This window comes from Caretta caretta, chromosome 1 (genome assembly GCF_965140235.1).
Source record: "Caretta caretta isolate rCarCar2 chromosome 1, rCarCar1.hap1, whole genome shotgun sequence".
Taxonomy (NCBI): Eukaryota; Metazoa; Chordata; order Testudines; family Cheloniidae; genus Caretta; species Caretta caretta.
Window position 1 is genome coordinate 228015188 of NC_134206.1, and position 15505 is coordinate 228030692.

At 40.0% G+C, this 15505-nt stretch overlaps 1 protein-coding gene across 1 annotated transcript in view; it reads right to left on the minus strand.

The window, feature by feature from the left end:
• FBLN1 (fibulin 1) overlaps nt 1-15505 on the minus strand; it is a 103613-nt gene that overhangs the window by 19711 nt on the left and 68397 nt on the right. The window contains exons 15-16 of the mRNA XM_048824742.2: nt 12071-12213; nt 9461-9592 (exon numbers count right to left, since the gene is read on the minus strand). Of these exons, the coding sequence (XP_048680699.1) occupies nt 9461-9592; nt 12071-12213 (275 nt within the window). The remainder of the gene's footprint in view (nt 1-9460; nt 9593-12070; nt 12214-15505) is intronic.

Sequence of the window (15505 nt, forward strand, 5' to 3'; positions counted from 1 at the left end):
AAAAACCGGTAGGAGAACACTTCAACCTCTCTGGCCACTCAGTAAAAGATTTAAGGGTGGCAATTTTGCAACAGAAAAAACAGAGTCAAAAACAGACTCTAACAAGAAACTGCTGACCTTGAATTAATATGCAAACTAGATACCATTAACTTGGGTTTGAATAGAGACTGGCAGTGGCTGGGTCATTACACATATTGAATCTATTTCCCTAAAGTTAAGTATCCTCACACCTTCTTGTCAACTGTCTAAATGGGCCATCTTGATTATCACTACAAAAGTTTTTTTCTCCTGCTGATAATAGCTCATCTTAACTAATTAGCCACTCACAGTTTGTATGGCAACTTCCAACTTATCTGTACGTATATATATTTCTTCTTACTATATGTTCCATTCTGTGCATCCGATGAAGTGGGCTTTAGCCACAAGTACTAAGGTGCCACAAGTACTCCTGTTCTTTTTGCGGATACAGACTAACACGGCTGCTACTCTGAAACCTTTGACTACTGAGTAGGGCAGTCATCAATCGTCTGAAAGGGCAGATTCAGATAATGAATCTAGCATCCAGCCTACAAAATGGCTTCTAGGCAACCTCTTCTCAACAGTGCAGCTATTGATAAGACAGTCTGGCATACAAAAATGAGATTCTTTGCTGAGGAGCTGCTCCTGTGAAGGAAGGAAGCCTGGATGGAAATAGGCAAAACTAGGAGAACAGAGAAATACCACCTGAAAGGGTGAAAACTGGTCTGTATCTTCTTTCATATAGGGCTGAATAAGCCCTTCTAAAAATGTTTAATTACATCACTGCTTTATATGCTGGTTATAGATGGCTGGACTGCTGAAGTTCTGTATTGCAAGACATCATTCATTGTTGCATCACGCTAGTGACACTATAGTTATGATGGAGATTTATTATTATTCATTAATTGTTTGTAATTGTGTCCAGAGAGAGAATGCCAAATTAATCTCCCAGTATACCTGGCCCAACTCTCCTTGATTTCAATGAGAGATGAACCTGCTTACACCTGGGCTCAATTTGGCCAAAGAAAAGGAGCTGAAGGAAGATGATTATTGTTTGTATTACAAGGGTGCCAAGCTGCCTGAATCAAGACTGGGGTCCCATTGTGCTACACAACACATATCTTATGAGACAGTCCCTGCCCCAAAGTGCTTACAATCCAAAGAGTCGAGAGAGAGAGAGAGAAACAGTCGGAGGGAAATAGAAATGCAGACAGTGAAGTGATTTGCCAAAGGGCACAGGGCAGGTCAGTGGCAGAGTTCAAAACAGATCCCAGGTTTTCTTTGCATTCAGTGCTCCATTCATTAGTCAACTCCAGTGATAGAATATAATTTAATTTTATACCACACACAGATTTGTAGGGCAGATATGAAAAGTTATAGCCACAAGTCTGGCAAGTGATAGGACTACAAGTATATTAAGAAAGGGCTTCTCAACAAGTCACACAAAAAACAATATATTTTATGCCACTTATTCTGTTTAGTTTGTCTTTTTTTAAAAGTCTCTGTCCCAAAGAAGTATATTTAGCAATGGTGATAATGTGGGCGTAATCATGACACTGGTATGTGCAGAGTTTAGTTATATCCATAAGTGCTGTACAATGTCACTCTTTATATTATGGTCCAAAAGACACAGCATGAAATACAGTAGTTTGCGAAAGAGCCAGTCAAGCCAAGATATGGATAGTGCTGTAAATCAGGAGTAACTCCATTGAGGTCAATGGAGTGACATTGGTGTAACAGTGGTGTGAGAGGAGAATCAGACCTTTTGTTTATGAAACACAGGAGCTCATGTTATAGGTATCATGATATTCTCTGTTCCTGGACTAATCAAGCATTTGTAAGTTGCACTTTCACAACAAAGAGAATGCACTACAGTACTTGTCTGAGGTGAATTGAAAAATACTATTTTTACAGTGCAAATATTTGTAATCAAAAATAATATACACGTTGATTTCAATTACAACATAGAATACAATATATATGAAAATGTAAAAAACCATCCAAAATATTTAATTCATTTCAATTGATATTCTATTGTTTAACAGTGTGATTAAAACTGCAATTAATCGCAATTCATTTTTTTAATCACGATTATTTTTTTTAGTTAATCATGTGAGTTAACTGCAATTAATCAAGAGCCCTCCTGGAAAGCTTTTGCAAACAGCAGTAACATTTTTATTTTACATGCAAGAATATACTTGGTTTTGCATGAAATCTTACAGTACAAATATCAAAACAGCATTATTCTTAGGTACATTAAGGACTTTAAAAAACCTTCCTGAGATTTACCAGCCTTGCTGACTACAGGTGGTATTATATATAGCTAAGAAAATAAATGTGTAGCTGAGGAAAGAGCTTTATAGTACCTGATAAGACCTCAGGCATTAATAGGATATTAATGCATTCTTCATCTTTCACTGACAGCTGGTTAAAGAGGTATGCAGCAAAAAGTCTGTAAAAGGCTTTAAAAAACCCCCCAAGGTGGGTCTATACTTTCCCCTCCCCACTCTCTCTTGTTAAGAAATTATTTAGAATGGCTAGCACTCTCTTCAGAATGCCGTGCAAAACTGAGGTTCCAACTGTGCCTGGTGTTAGGAATCCCACCGCATTTTTCGTAAGAAAAATAGCATGCTTGGCACCTGTTTCAAATATAAATCGGAGTAATAATATTGGAAGCAACTATCTGCACGATATTGTCTTTCTGCTACTAGCCTGGAAGTCTATGCATATTGAGGAACCTATCCCTCCAAACTGGCTTCCTTCCTTTCCACGCCATTGAAACCATTCTCAGCAGGGTCTGGATAACTTCCTCCTCGCCAATTTTCAGGGCCTGTGCTTCAAACTCACCCCCTTTGGCCTCTCCACTGCTTTTCATACTAGGGATTGTGGATTCCTGCTTGATGTCATCTCCTTCTTTGGCTTTTTCACCATTGACCTCTCATCACTCTTACCCTACCTCTCTGGTTGTTCCTTCAGTGTCTCTTTAGGTAGACCCACCTCCTCCCTCTTTCATTCCTTGAGACATTCCTTGAGGTAGGTCCCTCAGGGCACTTTCCTCTCTAGTCTCCTTTTCTGTCTCGCTCTACATCCTGCACCCAGGCACTGTCATTCATTCATACAGCTTAAGCTCTACATGCTGACAAATCACAAACCTACCCCCTAACTGGTGTCCTTCTGCCCAGTCCTGCACCTCACTAAATCTCACTGACATCTTCTCCTGGGTGTTTTACTGTCAACTTAAATTCACAATAGCTAAAACTGGACACCTGATCATTCCTCCCAAACCCTCTTCATTCCCCAGGTCTCTGCCATCACCATCCCCACTGTAACTCTGGCTTTAACCTAGGGGTCAACATCAACTCCTCCCTGTCCCTATACAAAAACCAGTAGGCAGCAACATCTTCCTAAATAACATTTTTGAGATCCATTCTTTTCGCTCTGTTTATACAGGCAGTACTCTCATGCAAGTCATCATCATCTCACATCTTGATTACTGTAACATTCTCTTCATAAACTAATAGGCTATAAGGCCAGAGAGGACCATCATGATCATCTAGTCTGACCTCCGGCACATTGCAGACCACAGAACTTGGCCCACCCACTCATGCAAGATACCTATAAACTCTGACTGAGTTACTGAAGTCCTCAAATCTTGATTTAAAGACTTCAAGTTACAGAGAACCCACCATTTATACTAATTTAAATTTGCAAGTTACCCATGCAGCAGAGGAAGGAGAAAACCCCTTATAGTCTCTGCCAATCTGACTTGGGAGAAAATGCCTTCCTGACCCCAAATATGGCAAATCAGTTAGTCCATGAGCATGTGGGCAAGGCCCACCAGCCAGATACCCTGGAAAGAATTATCTGTAGTAACTCAGAATCCTCCCCACCTAATGTCCCATCATCGACTGGTAGGGATACTTGCTGCTAGCTGTTGCAGATCAGCTACATGCCAATGATGCCATTGTAGGTAGTCCCATCATACCATCCCCTCCATAAACTTATCAAGCTCAGTCTTGAAGCCAGTTAGGTTTTTTGCCCTCACTGCTCCCCTTGGAAGGCTGTTCCAGAACTTCACTCCTCTGATAGCTAGAAACCTTCATCTAATTTCAAGTCTAAACTTGCTGATGGCCAGTTTATCTCCATTTGTTCTTGTGTCCAAACTGGTGCTTCACTTAAATAACTCCTCTCCCTCCCTGGTATTTATCCTCTGATGCATTTATAGAGAGCAATGCTATCTCCCCTCAGCCTTCTTTGGGTTATGCTAAAAAAGTCAAGGCTCTTTGAGTCTGCTCTCATAAGGTAGATCATTCTAGGAGTTCTCTCTGCACCTGTTCTAGTTTGACTTCATCTTCCATAAACATGGGAGACCAGAACTGTAGTATTCCAGATGAGGTCTCACCAGTCCCTTGTATAAAGGTACTAACACTTCCCTGTCTCTATTGGAAATATCTTGCCTGATGCATCCCAGGGCTGTGTTTGCCTTTCTTTTTTTTTTTTTAAACAGCTGCATCACATTTGTGGCTCATAGTCATCCTGTGATAAACCAATACACCCAGGTCTTTCTCCTCCTCTTGTCACGTCTAACTGACAAGCCCCCAGCTTATAGCAAAACTTCTTGTTGTTACTCCCTAAGTGCATGACCTTGCAGTTTGCACTATTAAATTTCATCCCATTTCTATTACTCCAGTTTAAAGGTCATCCAGATCATCTTGTATGATATTCCAGTCCTCCTCCCTTCCCTATTGGCAATATCTCCCAGCTTTGTGTCATCTGCCAATTTTATTAACACACACCTTCTTTTTGTGCCAAGGCTATTAATGAAAATGTTAAATAAGGTTGGTCGCTGGGGAACTCCACTGAAACCTCCCTCCAGCCTGACAGCTCACCTTTCAGTATGACCCGTTGTCCTCTTCCCTTTAACCAGTTCCTTATCCACCTTTCAATTCTCATATTATTCCCCATTTTCTCCAATGTAACTAATAATTTCCCATGCAGATCTGTATCAAATGCCTTACTGAAATCCAGGTAGATTAGATCTACTGCATTTCCTTTGTTTAAAAAATCAGTTATCTTCTCAAAGAAGGAGATCAGGTTGGTCTGGCATGATCTACCTTTTGTAAAACCATGTTGTATTTTATCCCAATTACCATTCATCGATGTGTCCTTAGCTACTTTCTCTTTCAAAATTTGTTCCAAGACCTTGCTTACAGTTGAGGTAAAACCAATGGTCTTATAGTTTCCTGGATCACGTTTTTCCCCCTTTCTTAAAAATAGGTATTATATTAGCAATTTTCCAGGCATAGGGTTTAATTCCCCAGTTTGCAGATTCATTAAAAATCTTTGCTATTGGGCTTGCAATTTCATGTGCTAGTTCCTTTAATATTCTTGGATGGAGATTATCTGAGCCCCTCCAATTTAATCCCATTATAAACTGTTTGAATTTGACTTCCACCTTGGATGTGGTAATTTCTACTTCTGTATCCTCATTACCATTGGCCACCCTGCCACTGTCCCTAAGCTCCTTGTTAGCCTTATTAAAAACTGAGGCAAAGTATTTGTTTAGGTGTTGGGTCATGCCTAGATTATCTTTAATCTCTACCCCATCCTCAGTGCTTAGTGGTCCCACTTCTTCTTTCCTTGTTTTCTTTTTATTTATATGGCTAAAGAACCTTTAACTATTGGTTTTAATTCCCTTTGCAAGGTCCAGTTCTGCTTGGCTTTTGGCAGTTCTCATTTTGTCCAGGCACTTTCTGACCTCCAAGAGGTAGTTTTCTTGCCTATCTATCCCATCTTCCATTCCTTGTAGGCTTTCTGCTTTCTCTTAATCACCTGTTTAAAATGCTTGCTTATCCAGCTTGGTGTGCAACCCTTCCCTACAAATTTTTCCCCTTGCTTGGGATGCAGGCTTCAGATAGTTTCTGCAGCTTTGATTTAAAGTAATTCCAAGCCTCCTCCACATTCAGATCCTTGAGTTCTTCAATCCAGTCCACTTCCCTAACTAATTCCCTTAATTTTTTAAAGTTTGCCCTTTTGAAATCAAGGATCCTAGTTGCAGATCTATTTGTGTTTATCTTTCCATTTAGTTTAAATTAAACTGAATTTGCTCATGATCACACAAACCAAGGTTGTCCCCTACAACCAGTTCTTCTATCAGGTCCTCACTATTCACCAATACCAAATCTAAAATGGCCTCACCTCTTGCTGGTTCAACCACTGTGATAGTTGTTGTCAGCTATCACATCCAGGAAAATCTGGGCCCTACTATTATTAGTAGCATTTGTCCTCCAATCTATATCTGGCAAGTTAAAGTCTCCTATAATCACACAATTTCCAGCAGTATTTATTTCATGAAAAACATTAAAAAGGTCTCTATCCATATCCAAATCAGACCCTGGGGGTCTGCAGCATACCCCAAGCACCATCCCCAAGCAAATATCTGGTAGCTTTCTTCTTCTGACCTATGTGACACCCACATCAGCCTCCATCCTGTTCACGCAAAACATTGCCACCAAGATAGTTTTCTTGGCCTGTCAACCTGATCAAGTCCCCCCTTCCCCCCACCCATCTTCTCCATGGCACCAAGTTCAGGTTTTGTCTCATTGCCTTCTTGGCTCTACATAAATCTTTTCTTCCCTACTTATCTGACTTTGTGTCTTATTGTATCACCCTCCCCACCAATCCACCCACAAGTCCAACCATCTCCATGCTTTCTTCCGCACCTTCCCTGAACTGGTCCATGAAGCTATTACCTTCTCCTCTTTTAAATGCTTCCTGTAGACCCACTTCTTCTGCAAAGCCTACAACAAACTGAAACTTGCCAACTAAGACTTCTGCTTATTCATGCAGTATATTTCTCTCTGAAAACTTAAATGCTTTGCACCATCACGAGCACTAGCCTTTGCTGAATAACTACATAATTTTACAGATGTTGTCCCTATCCTTCTTCCTCTTGTATATACACGCAAACCATCCCCTCCCTTGTTGTGTCATGTCTGAAATTGGTTTGTAAACTCCTTGGAGTTAGGGGTCATGTCTTTTTCTGGGTCTTGGAAGGTTCCTAGCACCCTTTTGGGAGCTATTAAAACAAACAAATATAATAATACAACAGTTGTAAGAGCAGCAGAGTTGCAGCTAGCAGCACCAGTCTGTGTTCCTGATTTCACCCACACAAACTACTGGCCTGAATCCCGACCCCTCTATGTACGATCAGTTGGATTTTCCCTCTGAGCTACAGGCAGGTTGCTTTTCATCATTTTTTTTCCTAGAACTAGAGTTCTGATCATCTCTCATTTCCACTTGAGACCTATGAAAAATGTTTGAAGGAAGCACAGATAGATCAGACACCACAAGAGGTATTTTAGTTCACTGTTGTTTTTAAGTAGGATTTTGCAAAACAAGGCCCCGCTCCTGCTGTTCAGGCCCTGATTTGCCATTCAGCAATGCAAACCTAATCTATCCAGAAAATTTAATACATGACGACAATATTTGCACTCCTGTAGCACTGTCTGCATTAATCTCGAAGTGCTTTTACATACAGGAATTCATTGAGCCTCAGCACCTCTGCAAGGTACTGTCAGTAGATATTATTGTCCCCATATTGCACATGGGGACTTGAGATGCAGAGAAGTTAAATGCAGTCAGGAATTCACCTGTACAGCTGGGTATGTAAATTAGATCAACCAATTCTTATATTTGTGTGCAAGACCATCCTTCTTCTCCTGTACATTACAAAACATATATCTGGCTTATTTAGTTAAGTGCCATTTGCTTTATATCCTATTGTTCAAAACTGGACAGTTTCCTTCAGGCAAGTGCCATGACCAGTCATACTTCTATATATGGCATTATTTTTTCAGACAAGAACAAATGTGGAGAAAGAAAACTACGGTAGCTACGGAGTATCAGAGGGGTAGCCATGTTAGTCTGTATCCACAAAAACAACAAGGAGTCCGGTGGCACCTTAAAGACTCACAGATTTATTTGGGCATAAGCTTTCGTGGGTAAAAAACCACTTCTTCTGATTCATGGAGTGAAAATTACAGATACAGGCATAAATATACTGGCACATGAAGAGAAGGGAGTTACCTAACAAGTGGAGAACCAGTGGTGACAAGACCAATTCAATCAGGGTGGATGTGGTCCACTCCCAATAATTGATGAGGAAGTGTCAATACCAAGAGAGGGAAAATTGCTTTTGTAGTGAGCAGCCACTCCCAATCCCTAGCTACAGAGTGATCTTGATCATGTTTGTGTATTTTTTAAAGAATCAAACCAATGCCTGAAATCTGTAATCTTATAAGCCTCTCAGCATTCAGCTGCACATTTCTGTTTGATAAAGAATGAGACAGAAACCTAATGACCGTTTTATCTGCAGTAATATAAACTTAGACATTGTTGTTACAGTATTGTCACATTTCTGAAATACAGCAGTGCCACCTACAGACCAGGCTAAATACAGTGCCCCATAAAAACATTTTACTTCACATCAACATTTCAATACGTAAAAAATACAGAAAGGATTTTACCCACAATCCAGAAGGAGAATCCTTTCACAAGCATAAAAGCACATACATAAATCTGAGCTCTGAGAGAGTATAAAATATACATGTTAAACACAAATAACTGTGGGGAAATATTCCTTGGTTTTCATATATACATGCTAAGACAAAGCAAAGCAAATCTCATGCTTCAAATCCCATGCTTCAGGGAGTAACCTGATCCTGTGCGTTTCTTTGTGTCCTATGTACAAGTCCTTTCTACACCAAATGATTCTATGGACCCCTCTAAGATAGGCCAGAAAATTGCAACAGATGCAGGAATTTACGTACATATGCCTAACTGACAGAACCTCGAAAGACAGCAGCACAATCTGCCAGCAAGGAATCCCTGCCTACTTATATGTTTTACAATTACGAAGTTGGAAAAAAACAATAAATTTAACCTGCCAATCAATGTTGAAACAGTTACAGCTTCAGGGAAGTACCCCGTAGTAACAATGTAAATGAATTATTCACCAAAAATTGTTACCATGCTATTTAAACTGTAGAGTCAGTAAGAAAAAGAAGAAAAAAAGCAGCAGTAGCAACTGGAGAAATGTTACCATTAAAATCTTCTATGGTGTACTTCTAACTGCTTGAATTATAATGGGGGTAGGACAATTTTAAAGATGAAAATTTACATTTGTAATTAGATTCATTTCTCAATTGATTTATATTTAAAATTTCCCCAAAATTTATGCTGAGGCCAAATGAAAGTCTGTAAAATCAGATCAGATGAACCATATGTGACCAAACAGGGTGAATATTAAACTGATATAGACTTGAAAGTCAAGTTAGAAAGCTACCCTGAGTTATACTCCTTTGCCCCTTTCGATCTACATCTTCTGATATTACTGACAGGAAAAGGAACACGTGCTGTGCATAGAAAATACTGTACTCACCCACTGTCATGCCATCCATGTAACGCTTGACGATATCAAAGGAATCCCTTAGATTTCCTTCTGTTATGTCAAATATGATATCTGCCTGGTTGTCTGGTAACACAGGTGTTATGGCACGAAGAAAAATAATCTCTGTGAATAAAAGCATCACGAAATGGGTTAAAGGATTTGAAGTCAATTTAATGTGCTAAGCTCAATACTCAGTCTACAAAATAAATTATGTTAAGCAATAGATAATGTGCCATTTTATTTCAAAACTGGTAAAATATTCTTTTTGAATTTCCACATTTAAAAATAGTCAAGGTACCCTTTTTTGGTGGGGGCTGGAGAAGTGCTTAAGGAGATCCCTATTTCTCCCTAGCTTACTATCCCAAGCCACCACAGTCAAAAGCCCTGCAGTCAAAGTCATGAGTTCTTTCAGAGTCTGAGAAGATCACTCCAAATATCAATCAGCACTTCAACATGGTTTCTCAAGACAACCACGAACTGTTCCCTTCACTAGGGACTGAGGATAGTGCAATGCCTCCAGAACCCTCTAAACTGATGACGTGTGCTGAGAACAAATGGAGATCACCCCCTGAACTGATTCCCTTTGGTGGCAACACAGCAGCCTTTAGTATGGCCTAAGAAGTTATGGTGGCTGCAGCAGTCCCATGAGGACCACTGTGCTAGCCAAGGATCAGGCAGGTCATGTAGTCTGCCCCACCCCCTCTCACTCTGGACACATTCCCTCCTACCTCCTCAACGGAAGGGTTGGGGAGTGGGTAGCACAGAATTTCTGTGAGGGTGAACCCCCAGCTTCCCCTTTAAGGCAGCTCTTGATACTTTCCCCTGAGGCAGCAGTACCAGGGCTGAGATTCTGGCTCGCTGATCTCAAATGAAGGCATGAAGATTAATTTTAAAAAAAAATCCCATCTTTGAGAGCTGTGACTGACAATTTTGTTTTATGATTCTTCAGTTTTTCCAGAATCTTTTCCTGTGACTGAATCTGGTCTAAAGTCTCTCAGTGCAAGACAGTGAGAAACCCCAGAAGGCTCTGCGCCTCCTAGGGATGACACCTGTGTAACCAAGGTTCTGAAAACAAGTGACAAAACGGACATGGAGAAATAGCGATCTTCCATAGTGATTAAATCTGCTAAAGAGGTCTAAGAGAAACTCCAACAACTGTGTACAGGTCTTCTTACTGATATCAGACATACGGGCACATTTGGAGAAAAACCTCATCTGGCAGGAAGTGAGCGAGGAGCCCTGAAGTTTCCTATATAGATTAGTGCAGTGAAAGCCCTGATCTCACAAAACGTTACTGAATGTGCATCCCGCACATGAATGGCGCTGATGGCAAAATTCCACCACGGAGTTGTAGGTACCTCCCAGTGAAAGCAACAAGAGTTGTACTCAAAGATCAAAATTTGGCCTTTAGTCTGTAATATTATTTTTAAAGGCTGGAAGTGAATGTTCTGCTCAGAAAGCTGCAGGACTGATAATCCACAGGCACCACACAAGCAACAGCAGCACAAACTTTCTCATAGGCCCCACCAAAGTGCAAAGACTGGATTGCAGGGAACACCCTCTTCAGGTGTTCATTCATTTTTGATGAATTGGCCTCTCCGAAAGAAAGCCAGCAAAGATGCCAGTCTGTGGTGATTTTCACAATGTAGAACATTTTATAATAGAAACCATACAGAGACCATCAATTCATTTCACATAATTCACCAAACAGCCATCAGATACTAACACGACTTGGTCATTACTGACTTACTTTCAAATCCAGCCAATGGCCTAAAGATGGAAGGCAGGATTTTTCAAAAGGGTCCAAATGACTGGGGTGCACAAAGCCCCCTGGCTTTCAATGAGGCTTTGATCCTAATCACATAGGTGATTTTGAAATACCCCTCAACAAGCTCTGAATCCCATGCCACTCTCTTGCAGACCTCCTTAGTTTATTTAATGTTAAAAGTCTCAACTGGAATTTAAAACATTTTTCCAATAGGTCAATAATCATCAATTTAGACTGAAAAAGTGCCAGTCAGATTTGCTCTTGTAAAACTCAGGGTGAAATCCGAGCCCCATTGAAGTCAATATAGTTTTCCATTGACTTAAATGGGGTGAAGATTTTACCATTGGAAAGTGGGTAAGATCGCTTTCCTTTCACATCTAACCCCCACTCACCCAATCTTGTAATTTGAACAAAGAAAAAGGGGGCCGGAGTCTCATTTATATTACACCCACTTTGAACTGCTCTGGCAGAGTAATATGAATTTCATTTACAACCACCTCCATGCCCCTTTTCATAGCTAGAACAGTGCACAGTGGACATAGTGCACATGAAAATTCAGGATCAAATATTCTAGATAAGAAACTGTGTGTGCTTGAGCTCAGAATGATTTTTTGCCCCACAAAGGTATAAACTTCTGATCCATGACTAGAGCTCCCAGGCTGTCTGGTAATACAAAGAGTAATAAATAATTATGAAGGAATACATGATAGAATTTGGGACTGTGCAAACATTTTACTGCACTGATAGTTATTCTGGCTTTAAGCAAGGATTTCCAGGTGGTTTTTTTTTTTTTTAAATGTTATAGGCTATTAACTGGAACAAGGAACACTTACCTTCAGGTTTAGTAAATTCTTTGAATGTGGGTAGTGAAATGACTGTGTGGGAAATTGTGTGGACTGGATCTACCATACACTTGATATCATTTGGTCGGCAAGACTTAATGCAGCGAATAGTATCTGTCTTTTCAAGTCCGCCTCTATGAGGGAAAACAAAAAGATTAAATATTAATCATGAAAATGAATTACTTTGTTTTGCAAGATGGGGAACCAAAAGCTACAATGGATACAAGTATTCATTATTCCCCTCAAACTCTTAGTCAGGTGAAAATCATCCAAACTACAGTACTCTGGAATAATTTGGCTTGACTGAGAGTTGCAGTCATGAAATCCTCAAGACTGGATCTCTAAACCTCAGTACTAATTGCAATGTGAGAAATCCAGTATAAGAGATACCCATGAAAGATAGCTATCCAAACACAAAAGGACCATCAGTTCAGGGCTAGATTCTCACTTGGTGTAAATCAGCTTCATTGACTTTAGTAGAACTACAGTGAATTACATGATCTTAACATCTGGTACACAGTGCTCACTTTGGTATTAGACATTCATCCAAAGCTTAGACAAACTTCTCTGGTCTAGAAATCTGGCAGGAAATATCATCAGGGCAGGTTTTCTCACATGATTTATAGCACAAGAGCCAAAGGAGCCTTTCTTTCAGCCTTTTCTGTACCTCCGCTCTCCATCCAAATTGAGGAAAACAGAGAGGAATGGAAATTGGGTGAGGGAGGGGAAAGGTTAATTAAATTATTCCAAATCCCAAAGGTTTCATTTTGAGTTTGGGGAAATGGTAAGGGTCAGTTCATATTATATCACCACCAGCTGCTCATTCCTACATGCAAGTCTATTACAAATTAAACTACTTCTCACTTTTGTCCAACTAGATTGAATTTAAAGTCACTTATAGTACAAGAACTTCACACAATACCCCATCTGTGTTCCCTGAAGATAAAAGGATTGTGCCGAGACTTGCAATGTGACTTTCCCTAAGCCCTACAAACGATCTCAGCTTTGACCTGCTGATTTCTTCACATTTCCAAGCAGAAAAGAAAAGTTTGTAGTCTCAGGATTTATAGTTGGAGGGAGGGAGATTAAAAGATGTAAAGGGAAAACTTCACACAGAAGAGAAAAAAAATAAAAATTGAATCTTTACTTTGTCTGATACCATCAAAAACAAAATATGCCTGTTCTTTTCAAATTCTTCCCATGCTTACTCATTAAAGCAAACAACGTTGCACATGATGATTGTGTGTAAAGCAAAAAACACTCATAAAAGAAAATAATATGCAATATTAAGGAAACTATATGCTCTACAGATATAAATTGATACAGCCCAACTAAAGTCAGTGGAGCTACGTTGATTTACACCAGTTGATGATCCAGCCCATTATTCTTAATTAAGATTCATGCTTTAGGATTATCGCTACACTGGTTAAGAAGGAATTCCCATTTCCCATCTCCTACCCACGTTCAACATGGAAGATTTTCCTAGATATGTGATAGGGTAGGGTGGAGGTTCCATCTGCTTGAAACATTGGCCCACTTTTGAATGTTAATTCTGGACGTGATGAAACAGTGGTCTGACCCAATATGACAAATCCTATATCCTTACTCTTGAACTTGTCACAAACTGTTTATCTTCTACATTGAAAAGAAGGAACTTCCAGATATTCGACACTGTTGATTTCAGAATAAGGGTCTGCTAAATTATACAATTTGGTCCCCAAACTAAATCAGCCCATTTTAGCAAACATCACAAATGGAACAAGGAGTAGGGCAAACCCCGCCCCCCTACACACGCACACTAGGAACTTTTTTTCCCTCTCTTTTTAGGGAAATTTTTCCTCTTTTTAGGGAAATTTAAGAATATGAAAAATATATTATATTCAGAAATTAGTGCACATGGATCCACAACTCACTCCCTCTCACATGCACACACACATAACATGATATCATGTGATCAGATAAGAAAAATAGTTAACTACCAGAAAAATGCTTACTTCTTTTTCCCCTCTCAAAATTACACTGATCATACAGGATTAGACCAATGCCAATTTTAAAATAAGATAGTGTTCACCAGGGCTAGTTATCACACCTGATTAGAACAAGAGAGAAATAATTCCCAGACTTCCAAGGAGGCACAACAGTTGTATCTAGGCTTGGAAAAGGAGATATCGGATCTTAAATCATGATAGTGGGTGAAAAGGCTATATCAGGTAATTTTTAGAGGTTTCTATTACATAATATATATAGATGGTCTTTTCCCTCAGAGACCTGCATGGTTGGAATCACAGTAACTAAGTCAGTTTGGCTTTACTTCCAACAACATAAGGAGTAAATGTTTCACAATGAAGGTAATTAACCAATGGAACAATTTACCAAAGGTTGTGTTGGATTCTCAATCACTGGCAATTTTTAAATCAAAATTGACTAATTTTCCCCAAAAGATATACTCTGGTTCAAACACAGATTAGTTTGGGGAAATTTTATGGACTGTGTTATGCAGGAAGTAATATTAGATGACCACAGTGGTTCCTTCTGGCCTGAGAATCTATGAATGTCTCAATTTCTCTCTGCACTTGTTGCAGAAAAGCAAATGCAATTTTGGGATGCATTAACACAAGCATAGCATGCAAGTCATAGGAGGGGATAGTACCGCTCTGCTCGGTGCTGGTTAGGCCTCAGCTGGACTACTGTGTCCAATTTTGGTCATGAACGTATAGAAAGGATGTAGAGAAACTGGAAAGGATGCAGAGCAAGCAACAAAGACGATCAGAGATGGAATGCAAGCCTTCTGAGCAAAGGCTGAAGGAACCGTGTAAATTCAGTTTGGAAAAGGAGATTAAGGGGGGACGTGGTAGTGATCTTCAAATACTTCAAAGGCTCCCATAAAAAAAATGGAGAAAAGTTGTTCTCTCTTGCCAGAGGCAATGGGTTCAAACTACAGCATAGTAGCTTTAGATTAAATCTCAGGAAAAACTTCCTAACTGTAAGAACACTAGGACAATGGAACAGATTGCCTAGGGTGGTCATGAAATCTCCTGTTCTGCAGGTTTTCAAAAGGTGGCTGGATGGTTTAGACACAACAAATCCTGCACCTTGGCAAAGGATTGGACTAGATGACCTTTGCGGTCCCTTCTAACCCTATTGTTCTGTGGCTCTAAGTGGCTGCTTCCCCCTTTTCTCTGTCCCCCTTGCTAAAACTCAGGTTCATACTTTAGTTCTCTCACACCTTGGCTACCTTAACATTCTCTTCTCTGACCTCCATTCTTCTCATGGCTCTGCTAACTTCCATAGCATATCCCAACTACAGCTGCCAACACCACCATCCTCTTCTATTGATCCAACCACACCATCTCTGTCCTCAGGTCCCTTTTGGGACAACTTCTTTCGGGACCTAGTTCAGACTCCTTATCTTCACCTTCAAAGCTG